This window comes from Notamacropus eugenii, chromosome 1, assembly GCF_028372415.1.
Source record: "Notamacropus eugenii isolate mMacEug1 chromosome 1, mMacEug1.pri_v2, whole genome shotgun sequence".
NCBI classification, from domain to species: domain Eukaryota; kingdom Metazoa; phylum Chordata; class Mammalia; order Diprotodontia; family Macropodidae; genus Notamacropus; species Notamacropus eugenii.
This window is the reverse complement of record NC_092872.1, coordinates 367,852,721-367,877,740: the sequence shown is the minus strand read 5'-3', so window position 1 is coordinate 367,877,740 and position 25,020 is coordinate 367,852,721. Positions and strand designations below refer to the sequence as shown.

Genomic DNA, 25,020 nt, shown 5'->3' with positions numbered 1-25,020 from the left:
AGGAAACCAAAGAATCATCATAAGCTGATGACTTATTAAATGTGGGGAGTGTAGGAGAGAGGGTCCAACTCCAAATTGTGACACTAAACAACTGAGAGAATAGGATAGTGTTAACAATGATCAAAAAATTAAGAAGATGATGAGTTTGGTTGATCTATTAAGTTTCAGTCTGTAGCCAGAACTTTTACAGGAGGATGAGACTTGGTGATTCAGCCAGAAACCTTCACATGAGAGTCACTAAAGAGAAAAAAATATTGTGACTATAAAAAAGCTTTTTTTTTTTTAAAGAAGAAAGTTAAAAGTTGTTGGACTTTTTAGTTCAAAATGAAAGCTACATTTTTTACTTTTCAAAAAAAAAATAAAGTCTCTTTATATAACTTCTCTGTCAGGTTCTATCCAGCTGGAAAAATTTCAAAGATGGGCCAGCAGCATACTTTATATCTTGCTAAGTACCAGTCTAGCTAAATTTAGAATGAATGTATTTACTAAGCCTTAACTATGTGCAAAGTACTGAGGATTCAAATAGGAAAGAAAGTAAGACAGTCCCTGCTCTCAAGAAGCTCATATTTTAATTGGAGAGACAACACATATGGAAAGTTTGAGCTGTTGAAGTCAGATAGAAATGTCACATGGCTCTTAGGGTACAGAGGCAAAACAGATATTAATGTCTTTTTTTAATGTTATTTCCATTGATAAAATCCTATCAGTTTCTGATGATAAACTAATACCAAGGACTTAGTGACAAGAACCCTCTTTTTTGGACCCTCAGAAGATGTAGTAGTAGCCCCTGAAATAGTTGCCACACTGCATCTCCAGAAGCATTACTTCCCAGTATGATAGTTTTGCACTGATAGAAGCATCTCTATTTCCCAGTCGTGGACTCCCCATATTGGGCCATGAGAAGAGAATATGGTGGTTGTGCCTTGGCTTGCTTAGCACCTACTTCCTCCTATCTCTCTCTCACAGTGACCTGCTACTTCAGCTAACCTGGAGTGTATGTCCTGTGTATGTGGCAGTTGATTGGCAGTTGGTGGGGCTGGCCCCTTCTTCACAAGAATTCCCTCCCTAGATGATGGCTGTGAGGGCTGGGCTGGAAACAAGACTGGTGGTCTGAGGGGTACTGCCACTTGTAGGGCTCTTGGGTGTATTTCAGTGAGGATGATCACCAGTTTGACCCCTAGTGAATAATTTTTTTGGCCATAACAACTCTTGAAGTTTTAGAGGAATTGTGATAAGGATCAGGGGAAGGAATGCACACAGTAATGAAACCATGAATCCCTGAGTGTCAGACAAGTTACTCTTGTCAACCAATGTTTCTTTGGAAAAGGGAAATGTTTGATAGTCACTGGGATTCAAGTTGTAACCTTGTTGAGTCATGATCAGAAATGATGATTCAGCCACTTTTTTCTCCTAATCAGTTTTTGCCTTCATGTGTTTTGAGCCCTTTGGGAAGACTGAAACTATCAACACTGGCACTTTTGTAAACTCTCTACCCCCTATACTTTTTTTCACTGTAGTGTTAGCTAAGTGAAGGAAGGGGTGTTAGAATAAGTCTAGAAATACCTAACTGGGACCACCTCAAACTTATATTATTTAGTCTCTACTGGGATCTCACTGCAGCAAGGAACAAAGTCTGTTCCAAACTCCCTTTTCTCTCCACAAGCTTCCAACACCTCCCTCCCTGTCCTCCCCCAACTAAGGATATTGACTAATATTTTACTGAGACAATAGAACCTATTTACCATGAGCTCCCTCTTTTCCCTTTCTCATCATCTCAGAACGCTTTCACATCCCTCATTCTCTTCTCCATTTCTCTGGTCTTCAGTGCCACTTTTCTTCTCTTAAGTTGGCCCCTCTGACATGTCTCCTTGATCCTATTCCCTCCCATCTTCTCCAGCATTGCTCCCTCACTTATTCTCTCTCACTAGTTTCTAATATCTTTCCTTTTCTTGCAGCCTACAAATGTGCCCAATACTCATCTGTCTTTAAAAGACTATCACTGGATTCTACCATCCCCTCAAGCTGTCATCCTGTATCTCTCCTTCCATTCCTAGAAGAAAAAAACTATCTACTCTCATAACCTCTGCTTCCTCTCCTGGCTTCTGATCTCATCATTCAATCTGGAAAGCAGAAAGTTACCTCTTACTTGCCAAATCTGATGACCATTTCTCAGTCCTTACCATTCTTGACCTCTTTGTCATGCTGACACCAGTGATAGTGATAATCACTGTTTCCTCAGTTTTCAGATTTCTCTCTCTTGGTTCTTCTACCTATCTGTTTCTTTTTAGTCTCAGTTGGGTGTTCATATCATGCCCCCATGGGTACTGTGGGTAAATCATAAGGCTCTGTTCTGGGCCCTTTTCTCTCTCTACTCTCTCACTTGGTGATTTTTATCAGCTGCCCTGCCTTTAATTATCATATGTCTATGTGTATGACTCCTAGATATCTGTATATGAAGCCATCGTTGTTCTAAATTCTAGTCCTGCACCATCAGCAGCCTACTGGTCATTTCCAAGTGGACGCTCAATAGATACCTCAAGCTGAAAATGTTCAAAACAAAATTATCTTTCCCTTCAAATTCATTCCTTTCCCAAATTTCCTATTTCTGTTTGGGGTTCCAGCATCTTTACAGTCACCCAGGTTCAAAACCTAGTTTGTTATCCTTGTCTCTTCATTCTCTTTGATCATATTCATGTGGATAAACATAGGAATATCCATTCCATATCTATTTGTGAATACAGAAATGAATATCCACTCATTTGCCAAATCTTGTCAGTTCTATCTTCATAATATCCCTTTCATCCAATCCCAAGACAGATCTCTTCTTGTGACCCTCACACTGGTTCAGTCCTTCATCACTTCTCCCTTGGCTATAGCACTGGCTTCCTAATTGGTCTCCTTTAAGTATCTCCCCAGTCATTTTTTTGAAGCACAGGTCTGCCCATGCACACTCTCCTACTCATCAAAATCCGCAGGCTTCTTATTATGTCTGGAACCAAATATAAACTCTTTGGCTTTTAAAGCTCTTTACAAACTGACCCCAAATTACCTTTCCAATCCTATTATGCATTATTCCCTTCCACATGCTCTACAATCCTCCCCATAATGTGGTGCATTTGCTATTTCTTTTACATTACGCTCAACATCTCCTGCCTTTGAATTGGCTGTGCATTCCTGCCTCATCTCTATATCTTGGAATCCCTGGTTTCCTACAAGATTTAGCTCAACTGCCAGTTTCTGCATGAAGTTCCTGATCACCCCCAGCGGCTACTCCCTTCCATAACTGCTTTGTATTTATTTTGTATACATATCTATCTTGTATTTATTTTTGTATGTACTTACCTGTGTACATTTTATCTCCGTCAGAAACTAAGTTACTTAAAGTCAGAGACTATTTCACTTTTGTCTTTGTATCTCTTATACAAAGCACAGTATCTGGCACATAACACTTAATAAATATTTATTAATTATTGATTGATAGCATAACTCAGATAAGTATGTGAGGTGCAAATTAGATACTTACCAGCCCATATAAGAACAGAAAGGTCTGACCGGACTCAAGGCAAGACAGATCTCCAGAGACCTATAATCCAATGAAAACACTGAGAATCCAGTATTAAGGCCCATACCTCTCCTCATCTCACACATAGAGAAGTCTGAGGTCCATTCTAAACAGTAGAGAAATTATGCAAATTAGCAGCACCTAAGTTTACTAAATTCTGGGTCATTTTGATACATAGTTGAAGTAGAAGTTCCTCTTCCTTCTGAGTTTATTTTGAAATAGCACCTGATTGTGTTTGCCAGCCTAGCAACTGTGTGGGAGAGACTTGACTTTTCAGTGTTGGTCTCATTCAGGTGAGTTCTTATACATTTTAGCCATTCATTTCATCTATACTCAACCTCTATACAATATTCTCAAAGTTGGCCTTCATACTCTAGATCTTAGAATTCCTTTAGATAGAACCTAGAGCCATGAGTCCTTCTCCAGTCACATTTCATTTCAGATTCCAGTCACATTCCATTTCAATCAGAAAGCCTTCTCTCTGGCACAGGCCAAAAACAGGTGCCACTAATGTCTTGGATCACTATTCTAGAAATGGACATCCTGATGTTAAGAGGGAACAATGACAATTGAAGATTTTTTTAAAAGATTTTTTTAAAAAATTCAGCAGAAAGAGGAAGCACAGAAAAGCCAGTTTTAAAAGCTAATAAGTTTAACTTATTTACTTTAAAAGTAAAGCAAGCTATACATAATAAAGATCTGCATTTCATATGCAATTTTCTTTCCTGTTCAACTATGCATATGAAAATGCTCATTTTATTTGGTGTTTGTTAAGGTTAGAATATGTAAATAAAATTTATCACAAATAATTAAAATTTTTTAAAAATTAGAAAGAAAAGTATACCAAAATTTTACAATGTACTAGCAAGGAGGGCACTTTGGGCTATCCCTCTTGGCTTATAGGAACAGGGCCTTGAAGACTTCAGAACTTTCCAAGCCAATCTACACCCTTGGAGGTGTGTGTCCCTGCTAGAAATTGGCTGATTTGGGATCAACTCGTCTTCTAGTGACATGTAAAATTTTATGTTTAGTGCTGCACATTTGGTACAATATGTCCCAGGAAATTTATAATATGATCTCCCACACCCATTCCTCAACCTCTGACTTTACCATCAAGAATCAGAAGCATTTCAAACAGACCAAAGTCTCAAGAACATCTACCCAGAACTCCTGTTTGGGGAGCAATTTGTGCTTATAAGTGAGAACCTAGTCACCTTGCTGGTTAAGCCAAGAACTGAAACACTCTTATTTAGTCTTTAAACTCAATTTACCGCACCCCTTGCTTATGAGGTCAGGCTCATAAATTAGGAGATGCAGTTCAGTGTTCACCTGTAGGACAGGTAACAGTGCCACCCACCAGGTGCTGTTCCTTAAGGAAGCAGTGTAATGCATGTTGTGGCTACAGAGTGTCTTGATAGAACCCGGGTGAGATTCAAGCATGGAGCAAGCACCAGGACCTATACCTCATGGATGCTGGGACCATGAGTAAGAGGGATAATTGTCAGGACTCGCCCAGGAACTCTTCTAACCTGTAAGTTTCTCTCAGACACAAGCCTGATTCTCAGGTTTACTGCTAAACAGTAGCAAGATAGTAAAATCAACTAGGGTTTAGCCTTCTGGTTAGGGATGGAAAGTAAGAATGGGAGGTGGGGAAAAATCTGTCCAACAACCATTAGAAAGTTTGTCAGTTTCCATCATTCCATCCATAGTGCACATGTCTGATATATGGGAGGGACCTGGCCAAAGTTGATAAAGGCATCTTATTCCTGTAAGGAGTAGGAGGATAAAGAAGGAGTTTTTACTGCTGAAGATAGTTTCTCAGCCAGTCCTGTAGAGAGTAGGGCAATGGTTGCTGGCAGATCTTCACTATAACTGTGCTTATGAAATGCAAGTTACTTAACTGAGATTAAGCCACAGTAGAGGCTCCAGGGAAGGGAGGAATGTATTCTGTCAGTTTAGGTTCTGGGGGCCCTAATTGATACCCCGTGAATAGCCTTTGGGGGAATGTTGGAAAGCTATTGGTGGAACCAAGAGTTTCTGGGGGGAAGGTGTTGGATACAATAAATTCAGAGTAAGAGAGTTTTTTTTCACTGCATGCACATCACTAATACTTAAAAGTTCATAGCTACTTCTGGCACATTTGTCCCATTTATGAAATAATAGTAATAGCTGACCTTTATATATAGCTTCAAGATTTACAAAGTACTTCATAAACATGATCCCATTTGATCATCTCAACAGCCCTGTGAAGTAGGTACAACAGGTATTATTATCCCCATTTAATAGCTGAAGAGACAAGCTAAAAGAATTAAGTGACTTGCCCAAGGTTATCCAGCTAGTGTTAGAAGCTAGGATTTGAAGCCCAGGTTTCATCTCACTCTAAGTAGAACACTCCCTATATCATGCTGCCTCACTTTAAAAAACAAAAACAAATACAAAAAACCTTAGAGACCCTCAATTAGAAAACATTCAGCTCTGTCTTTGACTTAAATTGTTTTTAAAGTCAAAATTGGGTAAATATATTCAACTCAGAAATTTGGAGTGATAGAAAATGTTTCTTTCTTTTAGAAAGAACATTGAATTATATTTGCGCATTTAATGGAAATAGCCGGCACTATGTGGTGCAGCATAGTGCACAGGACACTGGGAGTTGAAGTCATGGGTTCAAATCCTTCATTGGACACTGGACATGTCACTTAAGCTCTCTGGGCCTCATCTGTAAAACTGAAGGGTTGGATTGCAAAGCTCTAAAGGTCCTTAAAGTTTTAAATCTGTATTCCACTTGGGGGTGATGATAACCTTTAGGTGCCTATGCCATGCTCACTCTCTTCCATCTCCAGGTCACCCCTTCCAGCCCTAAAGTGTATCTCTGGGTCGGTGAAACCAAAGAGCTGAAAGAACCCACGAGTAGTGCTGAAATGTGTGACACTGGTCACATGGGTGGTTTTCTTGAATGCTTAGAATTCATGGTTCTGTGTCACTTCATGAAGGAGAGGGCCTCTGCTCTCTTCCACCTGTGACCACTAGGAAAGGGAGAGAGGGAAAACAGAGTACTGGGCAGATGCCAAAGGGAGTTTCTTGCACCTTTCTCCAACTTTTAGGTCCCTAAAGTAACAGCCAGAGCTAAGAGCTTGTGACAGAGCCAGGGCTGTCTATGAAGACTCGTATGAAGAGCTGAGGACAGGAATGAGTTAAGGTCTAGAAACAGAGGGCACATTCCCCCAAATGTCCTTTATCAACCTCTTGCTCACCCCCTGTTGAAGTGACCCAGACCCTTACTTCTTTTAAAATTAAAAAATAATAATAAAATCTGGATTCATTGTCTCTCTTGTTAAATTAAGTCTAAGACATGAATAAAATCAGATTTGGGGGAAGTAAAAATGTGAATTAACCTGTTGACTATTGATTACCTTTCCCCTTTCCCTCAAGCTGAGTCCTATCCTTCCCTCTGACTTTTGCAGCCTTAGGATGAGAGTCAGTGACTGGGGAAGATTTTGGGAGAAGGCAAAGTACATTTCAGGATCTATTAGCCAGTGTTATCAAGCTGCATCCATCTGCATCAGTACTGAAATACAGAGGATTGGCCTTAGAGGATGATACTCCTTACTCTCTGATATACAAACCCAGATTCATGATGGAGAGGAAGGCAGCTAACTGGCAAGAACAGATGCTCAATAAATAATTGTTGATTGAAAAGGGCAATATGATCAGGCAATATGGCATCCACCTTCCTACCAAGCTTATTCCTCTCTGTCTGTACTCTAGTCTGCCTACCTTCATGCAAAAGATAGGCATGGACAAGTGCACTTGCATGTATACACTTATACAAATGTATGCACACACACACACACAAATATTGGGAAGTGGTCTTTAAGTTGCATCTTTTCTAGAGATTAGATCTACAGCACAGATTTTCACTAGAATCGCCTGTTAGTTTCTTGAGGTTGAAATTCTTTCCCGAACTGTACCCAGAAACTTCAAATCATTGTTTCATGTTAGTTCCTGGAGTTCTTTACCATTTTCCTGTTGCTGATTAAATATCCTGGGGACTAGTCAATAACAGGACAGTACCTGTCCCAAACTGCTCCCTTCAAAGTTTTCTGGGGTAGGTGTTCTGTGGGGATTCCAAATTATTTTGTCTTGGAGGGACTTGGGCACTCGGAGGGTGGCTGAAAGAGAACAACCCAATGTCATACCCATGACCATCTTCTGGGTTTGAAGGGATGAAAAAAAGGACTTGCCTTGTCTCCCATCTTTTGGAGTTCTCATAGCAAAGGTATTCTGTCTATGGCAGCAAGAATTTACATATGTCTGTGCATATATACATACATTCCCCAGATGGTATAAAGACAAAGACTGAGTACCTTGAGAAGCAAAAAACATGGTATAGGGGTCCTGAAGACAGGACTAAGAGGCATGGATTTCTTTCCATCATGTGTTTCACATCATCTCCATCTTGGTATAAATCTTCCTAGGAAATTTCCAGAAATTTCCTGGATATGAAGAGGGACTTTTCCTAAAATTTCTCTAATAAAGATTAAGCACAACCCAAAACCTTTCACTTGAAGATTTTAAAACTGGATACAACCAGCAATTAATCCTGGTGGTAGCATGAGATACCAGGAAGCTAGGTTGTTAGCCCTGATGGAAAACTGAAACCCAGAGAATCAGATCAATTGGCCTGAAGTTTCTGTGAAATCAGTGGCAACATGAGGAAAGAGAAATGTTTAGGTTTATGTGGGCTTAACTAGCCAATCTAGCAGCAGGAGATAGAGATGGAGATACCCAATAAACAGGTTTGCTAAGAACCCCTTTTTGTGTCATGGACCTCTTTGGCAGTCTGGAGAAACCAATGGACCCCTTCTCAGAATAATTTTTAAACCCATAAAGTGATATGTAAGGTTAGAAAAGAAATCAATTAAATTGAAATGTAGTTATCCAAACATTTCTTTTTCACAGACCCTAGGTTAAGGACCCATAACCTAGAGAGTATTGAGGTATTTGAATTTTAACCTAGGAAATGGTGCCTTTTTTATTTATTCTAGTGGGAGAGAGTAAGGAGAGAAATGGTAATGATCTTTGCTCCTATACATTGATGCCTAGTAACCTGATATCTTAGTAATATTCTGTACCTGCTGGTTTTCTCACTATGTTCCTCTTTAACCACCACCCTCATTCTCACCATCTCATGCATTAGCTTCTGTGGGAGTAGGGAGTGATGTCCAAGAATCCAGCTATTCTACTCTGATTTTATGGCAGGCAAAGAACAAAGGGATCCAGGGACTAATGAGGAAACCTGGCTTTAGGAAGCAGAACAGTCTCCTGTCTTCAGGAGGAATATTCTACATTATAATCCCAGAATGTGATCAAATTATAAGAACTTAGAAAAGAAAAAAGAAATTAAATGAAAAATATTTGAGGGTTTAATTTATTTTAATGATAGTCCTTTGACAGTGATTTTGCCTCTTCAACATTTCTGCAGACAAAACAGCCAACTTTTTAATCTCATCTAGCTCAGGCGAACATTAGGAGAATGGTTGAGGCTTCAGCTCATTGAAGTCCTAGTCTCCTGAAGGATGGCTGGCTTCGGGTCCTTCCCCCCTCCAGCACTCACTTCCTGAGCCTTGAAAGAATTCAGCTCAAGCCACCACATATAATGCCCAGCCAAACAGATGAGACAGAAGCAGGTATTGTCTCAGCAGCTGAGAAATGTTCCTGTTACAGAGAGTGGAATGGGGAGGATGGAAGGTGGTGAAATACTAAAGAGGGCTGGAGATTGGATATGCCAAGGACAGTCCAAAATGAAAGAGCAAAACAGATCAAAACAGGTGAGACCTTGAGAAAGGAGAAATGATAGACTTTTTGACTTCTTTGCCTAGGACAACCCATTCTAAACTTAGGAAATCGTACTTCCTCCTCATTGTTTTCAGCATGTGTCCCTTTGAATAGATTCCATAATCCTACAGTGTCTGGAAATGAATTCAGCTCACAGAGGGAAATTCTTTGGATATACTTCCTAGAAGACTACATGAACTCTGCAGCATGGTGACATCATGTAGTATATAGTCTGGTTTGGGTAAGCATGTTTTTATAGTTTTTAAGAGTCCTGAGGGGGATGAGATGTGGAGGTTCTAGGAGGTATCTAGGAGGCATAAGCCCAAAGGGAATGGAATAGATGGGAGGGGGAGGGAATGGTATCTTGAACTCCAATATCTCATTCAGCCCTTGGTGAAGGTAACAGCTGCAGCCTAGGTTTTATTGATTATTTGGTTCCCCAGCCAAAAAGCCAATGCTCTCAAAACTGCCATTGCTCCAAGATGGCAAAGTATGTATCTAAGTAAAGTCCAATTCATACACCAGATTGTGCTGTGCCTCCTGGTATTGCAACTGTGTGTCAACACCTTCCAGCATACCAACACAATCAGAATCTGTGAAAAGTGATATCTCCACACTGTGGAGCTCCTGAAAGAATTCCCCATGGAGAAAGGCTATCTTTTAGCCACATATGCTGTGAGAACAAGAAGTTTGACCAGATACAAACACATCAACTACAAATTTTGGGGAATCATGTGAGAAAGGATATAATACTTTCACCTTTTTATGATCAAATAACTTTGAGGGAGGTTCCTGTTCTTTACCCCTCTCCCCAGTGCATAAACTCTAAATGACCTGTGCCCAGATAAAGCAACTCTGGGCAAGAAGACAGAGCAGATATTTCTTCACCTTTACCCAGTTCTCCTTTATCATTCCAACCTCCTTTCCTCTTTTCCCTGCCTCTCTCCTCTCAATCTTCTTAGCTTTTTTCTTTACAATCTTTTCCTTTTCTTTTCCCCTTCTTTAGTCTTTTCTCTCCCTTCTGGGGTCAGGGGTGAGGTGGGGATGGTGAAAAGGAGGAGGGTAGTTCCCTTCCATCAATGGCTCTCAAGCTTTTCATCTCAGGACCCTTTTACATTCAAAGCTCCCCCCGCAAGAACCCTTGTTTACATGAGTTATATCTATTGATATTATCATATTAGGAATGAAAACATTTTGATATTATGAAAATAGCTTTGACCTGGAAGACCACACTTTGAGAACCTCTGCCTTAAGTAAATAAACCCATATACTTTAGTGCAGGAATTTTGTTAGCTAGGGCTCCCTCTCCTGGCCAGATCTCAACTCTACATAGGGTGAAGGTTATTCCTATTGAATTGTCAACACATCTCACCCCCTCCCTTAACCCCAAAGCATTTCCTCCAGGGGAGTATGTCATAAGAAGCACAGATGGACTGAAATCTCCAATCCTTCACACGCTCTTACCTCAGGTTTAGCTGTGAGAATCTCTTCCTCCTCCTCCTCTGTCTCCTCCTCCAGCTAATTCACAGAGAAGTTGATTTCTGGAGCCCTTGGCTGATATATCAACTCAGACTTTGGGGATGAGTGAAAGAGAAACAGAGTTCCCCAGTAAGGGCTAGAGAGGCCAAACCAGCTGGGCTACTCCATCACTCAGATTTCAGAGTAAGAGAGGGTGTGACCCTCTGCCCAGCTCTTTCCCCCCCCTACCCCCATATGGGAAAAGCCCCACACCCAGCCCGTGCATTTCGTCTCTGTCTTACTTAGCACAAACATTTTTGAGGGGGATCAGAACCTGTGATTTCATCAGTGTGAAACCCTTCTGGGGCTTTATAGGGAGTTGCCTGGGTTGCTGAGAAATTTAAGTGACCTGAATTTCAATCTTGCTGACTCTAAAGGTCACCCTTTAACTTTTATGTCATTTTCCTTCTAGCTGAGTGGAGAATGGAATTACTGTGTTATTTGGGGTTGAATAGAAGCTCCTCTTTTCGGGGACAGATGTCCACTGTCTGCCCTGGTTGTTCTCCATCTCTGTCCTTTTGGCTACAGGCTCACATGCTCACTGTTGTTCCCCTAGGATTGAATTCTGATTCCAATACCTTCTCTTCCTGCACTTTCTTCTCATTTTCCTCTTGCACTGAGTCATCTAGCCAGTTTAACTCCTGTGGTGAGAAGACCCACTCCAGGGCTTTCCGGATTCCCACCAGGCTCAGCAGCTGTACCAGGAGCAAAGTGGCTGTTAGGGAGCCACCCTCCAGGGCCTTACTCTAGCCTGCCTTTCCAGTACATTGCTCTGTCCCTCTTGCACTCTGCTCCAGCCAGGCTGGCCCACTTATTGTGCCCTGTGCCTGACATCCCGTCTTCTGCCTCCCTACCCCTGCCCAGCCTATCTCTCAGGTACCAAGAATGCTAGCTTGTCCTGCAATTCTCAGAACCATAGCTCCCTTTAAGGCTTTAGCTCAAGTGATACCTCCTTCAAGCGGCTTTTCCTTATTCCCCTTGTAATTAATGGCTCTCTTCTAAATTGCTGTGTATTTATTTTGTATACAGCAGTATTTACTTATCTGGGAACATTTTATATCTCCTCAATAGGACATCAGCTCCTGGAAGGCAGAGGCTGTCTCTTTTATATATGGATCCCCACCCCAGTAACTTGACTCAGTAGCTCTTTGATAAATGTTTGTTGATGAAGGGGTGGAAGGAGGGCTATTCGATGTCAGAAGAAGGGCTCTCCTCCCAATCTGTATACCATTTCCCTGTGTGGTTTGAACCAGACTTTTCTCTTTTCTCTCTTTGATTCCCCTAAGGGTTGCCTTGGAAACCTTCCCAGAGTCATATTAATTACCCTCATTTGGATAGCCAGACCTATGACCTGGGAGCTGTTATGGAAGATCCATTTCATGAGATGTTGGTAGAAGAAAGTAGTTTTCCCCTTTTATATTAGGGAACCATAGACAACCCACTTATACCACAATGGCTTTGGAAATTGTCCTCTTCCAAACCCTGGTACGATAAAGCCCACCCCTTAACATCCATCCCTCCTCCCAAGCCCTCGGTTACCATGAGGGGGAAGACAATAGCAGCTGCTGTAGACTTGACTGCCCAGAGCAGACCCAAGCAGACCAGCTGTACTGTTGTGAAAAGGTGGATCCGGCTGAGAGGCACATGCCTTAGAAGCAGCATGTCTGGCTGGTGTTTTGCTGGCATCAGCAGCAGCTTCACACGTTCTGAGAACTGTGGGAAAAGAAAGAAAGGTTAGGGGATGGAGGTCTGAGGAATAACTTTCACCCCTTAAAGCCCTGACCATCCAGGAGCACTTTTAGGTATGATGACTATACAAGACAAGCCTTTATTAAATGCTTCTCTGCCTCCAAAAACAAAGCAGAACTATCTCCATTATCCTTTGATCTATAGAATTTGGCTCCAGGTGGCCTGAACCCAGAAAAGAGAGCAATGGGGATCAGGAAAAGTGGAGTAAGACTTCGAGGGATGTGGGGAACAGGAACAGAGGGGCCACTGGGACCAAGAACTGGAAAACCAGGACAAGAAAGAGCCTGGGGGTGGGGTGGGGTGGGGCTGAGAACAGCAACAAAGGCTTGGAGATCAGGGTTAAGATGAAGGGCACCCTGGGTGACTCTGCTTACCTGGGTGCTGCTCAGCGCTGTCATCCCCATATAAAAGAAGATGCCGTAGAGTACAGGCATGGGGATAAACTGGAAAACCCAAAGAAAAGAGCTGGTTCTAGGGAGCTCCAGTGGTAGGGGCCAATGAAAGCAGGCTGGACAGATTCCTCTCAGAGAAGGCTCTCTTCCTCCTTCCCACTCTGTGGGATCTGATGGGGACCTGGGCCCATCAGGCCATAGTGATATCTCCTTTAACTTGGGGAAAGACAGGGCACTGTGGGGGAAAGGTTCTCGACTGGGAGTCGAGACACCTGGGCCCTGGGCCTGGTTCTGTCACTAACTCACTGTGTTCTTTGGGGTGAGTTATTTAACCTCTCTAAGATTCAGTTTCTTCATCTGTAAAAGGAAGAGCTTAGACAAGGTGACTTTTCAATCCCTCAAGCTTTAGGATTTTATTAATTTTTGGATACTGTAGCACTTACCACTCATTTAGCACTTAAGATAAACTACCCTATGATAGGTAACTTTGGTATTACTATTGAAATGCCTCATGTTGCTGTTTAATTTTTCACGTGTTTATGTCTTAGTTCCCTAAATAGAAGAAACTTCCAGAAGGCATGGATTTTATCTTTTTTTTTTTTTGGTCTCTCCTATTCCCAGATGGGTACCTTACATATAAGTGTTCAATAGATACTTGCTTATTGAGAAATCGAGATTTTGTTTCAAAGCTGTCCTGGGCTATAGAACTGTATTATTCTCTGAGATGTCCTAGGAAGGCTGAGATAGGAATTGAGGTCTCCTTTAGACTAGACTCTGAGACTCCAAGCCAAGACTGTGACCCAGGGAGATAGGAGTAGGAAGGATCTGCTTCCACCAAGATGATCAGAGCCCCATGACAATATCTCTGTCCCAAAGACTATTACCTTGAGCCCAGGAGCCAGAAAGATGGAGACACCAGTGAGGATGAAGACGACTAGGCCTGTAAGCCGCTGCTCCCTGTGTCAATAATGAGGAGCTGGGGTTGATGGGAATAAAAATATCAATCATTTCAGCACCCCCCTCCCCCCACACTCATACCAAAACTCTTGACCATGCCCTTCCCTCTAGATTCTCATTCAAGTTTGGATCTTGAGAAAGAAGAGAAGAAAAGAAAGAGAAAGGGACCTTTGCAAACCATTAGCTCTGATTTAAAAGAGCCAAAGGAACTCCCTTGCCTCAGTCCAAACACATCTCAAACACTGGCCCCACCTGATGCCCAGGAAGTGGGGCAGCTCCCCAGGAACACAGGTTGCACTCTCCCGACGAAGACTATCCATATGGGCCAGCGAGATGACAGTAGTGGAGACATACCAGGGCAGCCCAAAGGCTGAGGTCAGCAGCATCAGCATGGCCACCCAGAACAAGTCTAAGTGGAATCCAGCACCCTTCTGCAATAGGGAAGAGACAGCATAGACCTTGGCCAAGCTCAACATCCTCACCCCCAATTAACTCAATTTAAAAAACATTTATTAAACACGTACTATTTGGCAAATACTGAGATGTAAAGATAAAAATGAAAATTCTCCCCTGTCCTCAAGAAGCTTAAATTTTATTGGAAGGCATATATATATACACACACATACATAATCAAGTAGATGATATATACAAAATGAATATAAAACTTTTGTGGGGGGGAGGGACCACTAAGAATTGGGGAAATCAAAAAAGTACTCCTAGATTTATTTCTATTCCAGTATTCCTGGGTGTTGGAGACTGACAGCCCCAAGTCTAGAAGTGACTGTATGCTGAGGGAAGACTAGGTATACAGGAGTAAGGAGGGAATCTCACCTGAAGCTGGTACTCCTTCCGGTTGAGGATGACAGCAGTAATTTGCTGATCCATGAAGACAAGGATAGACATCAGAAGAGCTGGCAAAGCTGTAGCCAGGCACAACCACCAGGGATTGGCTCCAAACAGTGGCACTAGCCACCTCCGACCAGGATGAGTGGGCTATGTGTGATGGAGGTAGAGAAAAAGTGGAGTGGAGAGTACCCACAAAGGTATCTTACCCCATGAACTCAAACCAAGACCCATTCAAAACCATAAACTCTGTCCCTACTTGATCCCCATTGCTTCTCAATGAGAAAACTCCTTCCCCTTCCCACTTTTGTTCCACTGTACTGAGGACCTAGAAGAGCTGGTATACAGGTCAGATTCCTACTAAAGGGTAGCACATAGCTGGAGGGCCTGGAGATTGTCCCTCTGTTACTACTGGAAGATGACAAGGAACTGGTGAAAAATGACCTATACATGCCATCTTGGGACCCAGGGTGTGTCAACCCAAGTTCAGACCTGCTTAGAAGCCTGAGTCTGAGGCAGGACTGGGTGTGGTAGCGTCAGCTCTGATTACAGGAGCCAGAGGAGTGCTTGGGGAGTAGAGACTTGGTGAGGGTAGAGACTTTACTATTTCTAAGTTCCTGAACCCCTGAAGCTGCCTGAACAGGAGCCCTTTCTCCTCCTTTACCTCCTCCCCTGGAGGCCATATGAGATCCTAGGACTCATCAGGAAGACTCTCAGGCACAGAGACAAAATTTATCTGAGCTAAGCCATACCCCATGCCCCTGAAGGGCCCCTATGTTGTGAAGGCATGATCTGTCTTGCTCCTTCAAAACTACGAAAATCAACTAAGGACAAGATGATCCTTAGTTGTGGGCTACAGAGAGAGGTACCCCGGAATGAGGGTTGGAATTTAGTAGGGGGATCAGGACTAGGGTCTTGGCATCTCAGAATTCATCAGGGTCCTACTGGAAAGCAGAAAACTGGGAATAGATAATAGAGTGAGGGCTTAGGGTCTTCTTACTTAAGTTAGCAGTGTCAGATCCTGAAGTGAGGTCATTAGGATCCTTTCCTTCTTCTTCCCCATGTTCTATATGTGCCCACTGGGCACACACCCCTTTAGGACCCTTATCTCACCTTAAATTCACTGGGCACTATGAGCTTGGGTGTGCTGAGGCCAAAGGAAGCATCCAGTCCACAACCTAGCAGGATGGCGAGGACTGTGGAGAAGTCACTGATCACCTTCCGTACCTGACCACACAAAATTCAATCCTGATCTGGCCCTTCCAAGTCCCTGCCCCCATGAAACTTGCCCCCCCCATTAGATAAACAAACTAAGACACCCTTCCTTCCTTCCCCCATCTCAACATCCTATGTAACTAATACCTACTAGGATAGTTGGGATGGGGGAGTGGAGAGTGTAGGAGATACTTACCTTGGAGGGAAAGAAATGGCTGGATTTGAATTGCTTGAGGATGGTGGCACAGAGGAAGGTGGCAAAGAAAAGTAAGAGAGAAAAGAAGGCAATATCCGGGACAAAGTGACAGCCAAGACCTCTTGGTTGGCCTCCTCGAAGGGCACACTCAGGTGGGGATAGCAGAGACACATTGCCAAAGCCTAGGTCCTAATGTGAAAAGGAAAAATGGGGGACAGGGGAAAGCTAATAGGAAATAGCTCCTTGGACCTATCTCTCTAGGGATACCCTTGGGGTGGGAGTAGAGATGGGAATAAAGGTCCCCATGGCCTGAAGGAGCTACTGAGCTACCATTTTTCACTGTATAATTGTCGCAGATTTTATGCCATTTTTTTTGCAAAAAAGGTACGGTATGGCCATTATGTGAAGCTAGTTTTTTTTTTTTTAAATTTGTGCCGTTATCACTTAAAAATCATTTATTACAAAACTATCTTTGGTGCAAGATTAGGATACACAGAAAACTTGTGAATATGTATTAAAATTGAATACTGACAATGCATTTGGGCTGAGAATTCTAGGCTCCCAGCTTCCAATTCAAGAGATAAAAGTGTATCCATATGCCACTGGTGAATATGTTGCTGCTGTGGTTACCTTTTAAGTGGTATGACAAACAGAATTATCATACAACAATTATGCGATAAAAGGTTACAAACCAATTTTTGGATTAAAAAAATTAGGTGCAATGATTATGTGGTGAAATATGGTACATGAGTATCACGTGAGGGCAATGGGGAGAAAGCCAGAAAGCGCTGATTATTCAGAGACCTGCCCCCAGAATCCTCTGGTTGCTCCCATTCCCTATCTCATCCTTAATTTTGCCTCACCTTCATCCTCAGAGCAGCATCCTTGTCCTCTGGGTTCTTCTCCTTCCACAAAGACCTATTCTCTGAGGGAAGAGACAAAATAGCTGGAGTTCACTCACTCCCATTGATGGAAGTTGTAAAGAGACAAATTTCAGCTCTGTGTAATATATTGGTTCTTAATAATTTGAACATTCCCAAAAGGTAAAGGGCTGCCCCTGGGAAGTACCAGATTTCTCCTAATCTTTCTTCAAGAGAGACTTGATAAGCACTTAACAGGTACTAGGGTAGGAATTTCTTTTCAGTTATGGGTTGAACTCAGTAATCACTGAGGTCCTAATCCTGAAATTCTCTGATTCCTTAGAACTGGCCTGGTGTGTTTGTGACTCTCTAAACTTAGAAAAATCTTGGCACTCAGTCACCTATCTGAGACTAAGTGTCATGACTTAGTGACTCTTAAGTGTCAATGACACATGATACTTTCACTGGTCAGTTTTCCCACCAGCCCACCTCCTTTCTGCCCACCTTGTGTGTCAGGGAAGTAACAGAGGCAGCCAAAAGGGGCAAAGTCAGTATCTCCAGACATGCCAGGTCGGTAGATAGGGTAGGCCTCTGTAAGGCTCAGCATCTTGCCAATGGCATCACGGATGAAGATAAGGCTGATGAGAGCGCAGAAACCTTCTTCCGTGAAGCGGGTGAAGTGACGTACCAGGACACTGGCCTCCGTGGCCACCAGCACCAGGCAGAAAAATGCCACCCAGATCCCTACCCACAGACGGAAGGGTAGATAGTCTAGGCCATGATCCCTATTCAGTAGGAGAAATGCGGAGAAGATTCAAAGGCTCTGGCTGAATTTATCTGCAATCCCTACTCGGGGCCTGGGCCTGGCCTCCCTAAGTAGCTGTCCTATAATTCCCTGAAAGATAGAAGTGACTACTTCCCAAAGCTCTTATATCCTCCTTACTCCCACAAGGCTCTGTAAAAGGCATGGCTAGTGCAGTGGTAGCTAGGGGTTAAGTGGGAGCAAGGGGACAGGAAGCTACTGCTAACTCAGGCTTGGGAATTTCCATTGGGCAGTCTTGTCCTGGATTATAAGAGAGGCTAGGATATTGGGGGTTGGAGGGAAGTGATGTTCTCTTACCTGCTAAAAGCAAAGAGTATTCTCTCAAAGACAAGGACCGGCCCTGTGCTACTGAGAATGGTAAGAGGTTGTCCTGCAAAGAGGCAGAATATGGACCCCGCCACAGCAGTCCCCAGGAAGCTCTCCAGTACACCCTGGTCAATGGGGGAAGTGGGTACATTTCACTTCAGGGACCAGAAACAAGCCCTGTCAGACCAAAGCAGCCCTCAGTAGCCTTCACGAGAAAGGGGATAAGACCATACCAAGAGGGTACATTATTCCTAATGTCTATCTTCTACCCTGACTCAGATACCCCAGTTTTCTGTGCTAGGGTCAGTTGCTCCAGAAGTCATTTCTCCCTCCTCAGAACCCCCATAACTCATTTTATTTAAATTACCAAGGACCTAGGTCTAAGTCCTGGTTGGGCTACCTGCAACTTCAGGCAAACTGGGTAAGACTAAGACAAGGAAAGTTAAGAGTACAAGTGAGCTAGGTATTCTGGGTCTGAGCTCCCTGACCTCAGTCTCCCTAGGAAAACTACATGGTCAGTGGGCTTCCATCCCTTACCCACCTGGATATTGTCAGTGGCATCGCCCAGTAGCCCTCCAAAGGTGATAGCATTGGTGATGGTGGCCAGATAGATATAGAGTATAGCAGGAAAGCTCTGGACATTCAGGGCATCTGAGAAGTCACTCAGGTACCAAGGAACCTTCCTTCTTATATCCTGCACCAAACCCCCAAACAGCCTACCCTCCCCCACACCCATCCCAGCCATCAGATCAGCCTCTAGGACCCTTTCCCCATTCCAATAAGATTCTGCAGAGTTCCCTCTGGGTCACATCTGGCAAGTCCATCTTACTGTACCCTCTCAAGGGTTCCAGCCTCTATGCTCTACCCCCTGACTACTACTCTCCTGGTCTCATGTACCCCTTTTCCCCATCTCCCTCACTTCCATTTCCTATCTCCCTTCTGGCCCACACTCACCTCCCTGTCCTCTGGAGCTCCTCACTAACAGACTGGGGCTCATACTCATAGTCATGTCTATCCTTCTTGGAGTTAACATTTCCATTGCAAGAGTCCTTGGATTGTAAAGGAAGCCTAGCAAAGGGAAAAGACTGTGGGGTTTGTTGAGTCATACCAATTGCCACCCCCTCCCTGGGAACTCCCTCACCTTCTGAGACTCTCAGCCCTTGGCTCCCCCAACTCCTCTCCTACCATGCCCAGGATGTTGCCAAGTCTTGTTGACTCTACCTCCACAATCCCTCTCACATCCATCTTCCTTTCTCCATTCACACGTCCTCCACCCTAATGCATCACCTCTCACCTGGATGATTGCAACATCCTCCTAACTAGTCTTCCGGCTTCCAGTCCCACCCTCTCTATTCATCCCACACACAGCTGCTAGAATAATATTTCTAAAACATTGACTGCGTCATACACATACACACACATACATACACGTTCTCAAAAATCTTCAGTGATTCCTATTGCTTCCAGGATAAAATACAAAAAACTTCAGTCAGGCCTTTAAGACCTTCTACCACCTGGCCTGCCCTTCTGGTTTCCAGCTCAACTGGCCTACTAGCTGTTCCTCATACAAGAAGTTCAGTCTCCCCTTTCCATGCCTTTGTTCCAGAGAACAGATTTCTTTCTCATCCACACTTCACAACTTCCAGCTTTCTTTAAGACCTAATTCAGATACATCTTCTCTGTGGAGCTTTTCCTGCTGCTCCCAGATGTTATACTCCTTTTCTCTTTGTATTTTTGTACATGGAGACAGCTAGGGGGTGTACTGAATAGGACACTGGACCTGGTGTCAGGAGAATGTGAGTTCAAATCAGATATTGACTGTATGACCCTGGCCAAGTCACTTCACCCTGTTTGCCTCAGCTTCCTCATCTGTCAAATGAGCTGGAGAAGGAAATGGCAAACCCCTTCAGTATCTTTGCCAAGAAAACTCAGAATGGGGTCCCAAAGAGTCAGGCAGGACTGAACAATGACAGGTTTTTGAATATACATTTTATTTACTTATATATGTACATATTGAACATACACATATAAGTAGGATGTGAAGGCATAGACTATCTCTTTTTTGTTTTGTTTCGTTTCATTTTGTTCTAGATTTGATGTTCTCAATATGTTGAAGTGTGCTAGGCATGCAGTAATAGCTTAGTAAATGTTTGTTGAATCGAATTGTCCTGCCCTCTGGTGGCTACTTATGGCTACTGCATACAATTTCTTTAACAAATTGAAATGGGTGTCCCTTTTTTTAAACAAAAAGTCTAACTTTCATAACCTCTTATCAAAAATCATTTAAATTAAAAAAATAAAAGACTATGTTCCATAAAACTGTGAACTTTTTTTACTTTAAAATCCATATACTAACTGTAACAAAACAATAAAATGTCCTGTTTGCTTCAACGTCCTCTTCTTGATCTCTTTTGCTTTTTTTTGTATGTATTCCTTCAAATTTTGTTGCAGTTATTAATATTGGCTTTCACATAGTTAGATATTAGGGTTTTTCTACATAGCTATATAGTTATGGTCAGAGTATATAGCCTTCAGAGGGAAGAATCTTATCTGCTTGTGCTTCCTTCTCTCTAGACCACTTCAAGCATCTTCTCACACTTCTTTACAGTAGTGCTATCACATTTTATTATATTCATGTATATGCTACAATCTATTTAGCGGTTCTCCAATTGTTGCACGCTTGGGTTCGTCCCAGTTTTTTAAGATTACAAATAAAGGTGCTATGCATATTTTTGTATAAGTAGATATCTTTTCCCCCTACTCCTAACTTCCATATGCCATAGTCCTAGCATTAATGGGCCAAAATACGTGAGCAGTTTTGCAACTCTTACCATGTCATGCTGAGTTTCTGTCTAGCCGGGCAGCTGCACCAGCAAAGTAGTAGTTGGGATGTTTATCTTTTTTCATCTATCTTTGCCTATTTAAGGTGTTTCCTCAGAGTTGTTTTAATTTGCATCTCTGATAGTTTGAACAGTTTTTTGAGCTGTGATTCACAATCGGTGCTTCCTTCTTGGAGATTTGTTTGTCAAAATCCATTTATCTATTAAGCCTACCCTTTTCTCCATCAACATGCCTACAACCAGGAATCTGTGGAGAATGGATCTATGCAAAATAAAGACCTGCCTCTTACTCCCTTCCCTTCCATTTACCTCTTGTGCAGAATAGACTGGCACTTTGGTGGAGGGATTCGTTCTGTGAGATCTCCTCCACCAGGGGGCAGCACCATCACCTCTTCTAGAAAGACATCCATTGCGGACACAAGGTCTTGGGGTCCCCTAGCCTGGCAGGCTGACTGCCGAAACATCTACCAGGGAGGGAGGTAGAGAGGAGGAGTTAGGTCAAAAGCAACTAGACTTCCTTGATGCATAGTAAGAGGTCAAAAAGGGAGAGTGAACAAATAAATTCTTATTATTGGTTTTGTTTAAATTTATATATTATTCTTTTTCTATAAAAAAAGACCATAGTTTGGGTTCTGAGGTTTGTTTACCTGGTCACTCAAGAGAACAGCTGTAGCTCTGCCCATCTCATGATAGTCTTTTCCCGGGGCTGGGGGACCAAGGATGATGCAGACAAACCTGGGGCAGACAGTGCGAGGAGTCAAAGACCCAGTTTTCCCTCCTATCCAACTCTGACCCCTTTTCCCAAGCACATATGCCAGCCTGTCAATTCTGACTTCAGTCAGGTGGAATCTGAGTTTAGGTAACAATGACAACAACTGACATCGCTGGAGCACTTTAAGATTTACAAAACACTTTTCTCACAACAATCCCATGAAGAGAGGTTTACAAATATTCTGATTCCCCATTTGACAGTTGGGGAAATTGAGGCTTAGAGAGATCAAGTGACTTATCCACAGTCACCAAGCTAGGAAGTATCCAAACTAGGATTTAATATCAGTTCTCCTGACTCCTGATTGCCACCCCTCTAACTCACTCCTTATGCCTTCACCAAAGATCTACTTCCCACTTATGCTCCTGAGTCCCTGGCCCTAATGCCCAGCCTATACCTGATGGGTAGAGGCACTTCTGTCAAAGTCCCCAGTACCACTGGCTCCGGAAAATGCACAAAGACTCCCAGTTTCTGGGTCAGGAAGTCCAGCTCTCCAACCAGCACAGCCGCAGCCTCAGTCCCAGGGGGCAGCTTCTGCCACAGGGGGCTCTGTAGCTGGTGAATTGGGTGGGGCACAAAGGGTGAGGGGCTACCTGGAAGGGAGACTCATGGGAGGCAGTGAGTTGGAGAAGGAGGAAGAAGGAGAATCTTTGTTAATGAGAATCAGCTGGTCTTACTGGAGGGGGGCTGTGAGAACTTCCCTTTCTTGCCCACAGAAAGAACTGTCTCCTCCCACTCACCTGTGCCCAGGCCCTGCTGTGCATGTGGGGCGAGAGATGAATGTGCATCCCTATAACCACTTCCTCCAGTCCTGCCTAAAGGTGGGAAGTTACACAAACCTGTTCTTTCAGGGGTGCCTCCTCAGCAGGAGTCTCAGTAGGGTGCCCACCTGTAAGGGATGTTATAAAGGATGTTCCTTTATGGGATGGGAGCTTGGGCTAGATGACCCATGTGGTCCCTTCCAACTTTAAGGTTCTGTGATTCTCAAATTGATGGCTGCAAATGTGGGGGCAACGGACTTCAGCTCAATATATGAAACAACTTTTGAAGGATGAGAAATGCCTGGCAGTGGAATGTTCTGTCACATAAAATAGTGGGCTTCCTGTAACCAGATATGTAAAAGCAAGGGACAAATAAATGAACACTTGTCATAGGTGCCATACAATAGGGACTCTTAGCCCGCCCTGTCCATGAACTACCTTTTTAAAAATTGGATAATTTCATTTTGGTATGATTAGTTTTCTTTGTTATCTAAAGAATTTTATTTTGTGCTTTTAAAAATATTTTTTTTCATAAGGAGTATATAGGCTTTACTAGACTGACAAAAAGTCTACAAAACCTTGCTATAGGGAGTATTTCTTTATTGGGTGAAAGGTTAAGCTAAATTACTTTTAAGGTCTCTTCCAATTGAATGATTCTAGGACCCCCTGAATTTGCAGGAGAAAAGGTCAAGAGAAACCCATTACACAAACTTTTCACCCTCAAAACACAGAAGTCTTCCTTGTTCTCACTAATATTTTTCTAGGAATTCACTTGAAGGAGTTGGACCCTCTGAGGATTTGGGGGAGCGATCTCTTACCCCTGCAGAGTCTTGTACAAAGTCTCCTGGCAGCTGACCAACACATGGGCTGCATGTGATGCTGAGTTCTCTGGAGCAGGACTGCTTTCAGCCTTTCTTTCCCTTCTGGGTTCAGTGATTCCACTCTGGTCACCTGTTCTGGGGGAAAGAGGCACAAAACTCTACTTTCTGTTTCTGCTTCTCATTCCAGGGACTGTTCCCTCCCCTAGTTACTTCCCCTCCTCTTCCCCATTAAAGTCTCTTTCTCTTCCACCTGGATTTGCCATGTGATCATATTCTAATTCTGGGAAAATTTGACAAGGGGAAACATTTATGGTGCTTGTGTCTCTGCTCTGTTGTTCTCTGAAATCCTGGAAAAACCCATCCCCTCCCCCCAATCAATGGAAAAACAACTCTATGCCTGCATTTTAGGGAATGTTGAATCCATTGTAGGGGACTAGAGTGAATCTGGGGAAAATTGTATGATCTAGCCCTAGCTTTGCTAGGGCATGGGAAGTGGGAAGCTATATGCTGTGTGACAGTCACTCCCAGTATTTGGGGGTCTCATAGAAATACCCCAAATCTGGAAAAGTTGAGGGACCCTCTCTGGAGTGGGAAGCTATCCGAATGAAAGCTTGTAGGTACATCCTTGCTTAGGGTCCATCCACATCTCATCTTCCCTGGATACCTGTTAGGTCAGAGAGACTTTGTACAGGACAGTCTAAGAGCACCAGGCTTGTGGTCAGCAGGGCCCGAAGCTCCAAGATGCTTGACAGGGACAGGGTGGGCACGTGTGGCCTGCTCCAACGTCTGGCCTCTAGGTCTAGCTTCTCTTCGAACAACATCCATCTGGGTGCGTGCAGAAGGGAATAACATCAGGTTCCATGGAGCCCAAATACCCAACCCCTCCCCCTCTCCCCCTTTCTTCCCCACCCCTCACTGTCCTGGGTTAAAAAAATAGGAAAAAAAAAGGATATACCCAATTCCCCTAATAAAGGTCTGGTGAGGATAAGAGAAGAGAGAGTGGAGAATATGGGAAGTGAAGGTGGCAAAAAGATAGTAGCCCTTCTTTGGCTCTTAGGGTTCTATCTCCTCCTCTTCCCAAACTGAACAGTTGAGGAAAGAGAAAGTAGGCTGGGTAATTAAAGGAGTAGGAGGCCCAAGGAAAGTGGTAGAGGTAAGGAAGACAAGGGTCCTTAAACCACTCACCTTCCTGTTTCCTTCCATTCCTGGTTTTGAGGGCTTCCCAGGAGCTCATTCAGTTGAATGAAGAGGTAGAGACCCCCTTTCCCTCTTTGCTTCCTCCCTTTTTCTTCTGAGGGACCCAGATGGGTAGGGCTATGGCTACTGCCTGAGTCTCTCAGTGGGGAAGTCTCTGGATCCCCAAGGTATTCAAGTTCCTGTTCTGGGGGCCTCATCTATCCAACAGGTCAGAGAGACAGTGAAACTATTCAGTCTTGTGTCTGTCTGGAGTGACTTAGGGAGCCAAGCCACTTACCTTAAAAAGGGACCCCTCCAAGGTCCCAGCTAAATGGGGCACCACCCCTTTCCACCACCTCCATTCTATCCTACCTCCATAAACACACACACAAATAAA

At 43.3% G+C, this 25,020-nt stretch overlaps 1 protein-coding gene across 5 annotated transcripts; it reads right to left on the bottom strand.

Moving 5' to 3' along the window:
• Positions 1-3,502: 3,502 nt before the first annotated feature.
• On the bottom strand, positions 3,503-24,921 carry SLC4A9 (solute carrier family 4 member 9). 5 transcript variants are annotated; one of them, XM_072630512.1, is made up of 22 exons: positions 24,633-24,920; positions 24,112-24,272; positions 23,445-23,582; positions 22,705-22,754; positions 22,263-22,420; positions 21,744-21,831; positions 21,406-21,560; positions 19,211-19,324; positions 18,798-18,972; positions 18,248-18,381; positions 17,632-17,912; positions 17,131-17,192; positions 16,268-16,456; positions 15,970-16,083; positions 14,845-15,006; positions 14,266-14,444; positions 13,941-14,013; positions 13,039-13,107; positions 12,455-12,628; positions 11,494-11,610; positions 10,862-10,969; positions 3,503-3,583 (listed from the first exon to the last, which is right to left on the bottom strand). In XM_072630512.1, the coding sequence occupies exons 1-21, from the start codon at positions 24,839-24,841 to the stop codon at positions 10,916-10,918; spliced, it is 2,856 nt and encodes a 951-aa protein (XP_072486613.1). In that variant the 5' UTR covers positions 24,842-24,920; the 3' UTR covers positions 3,503-3,583; positions 10,862-10,915. The 5 variants fall into 5 exon arrangements, with proteins under 5 accessions (XP_072486613.1, XP_072486611.1, XP_072486615.1 ...); XM_072630510.1 differs by lacking the exon at positions 3,503-3,583 and adding an exon at positions 8,975-9,277; XM_072630514.1 differs by lacking the exons at positions 3,503-3,583; positions 11,494-11,610 and adding an exon at positions 8,975-9,277.
• Positions 24,922-25,020: the final 99 nt, after the last annotated feature.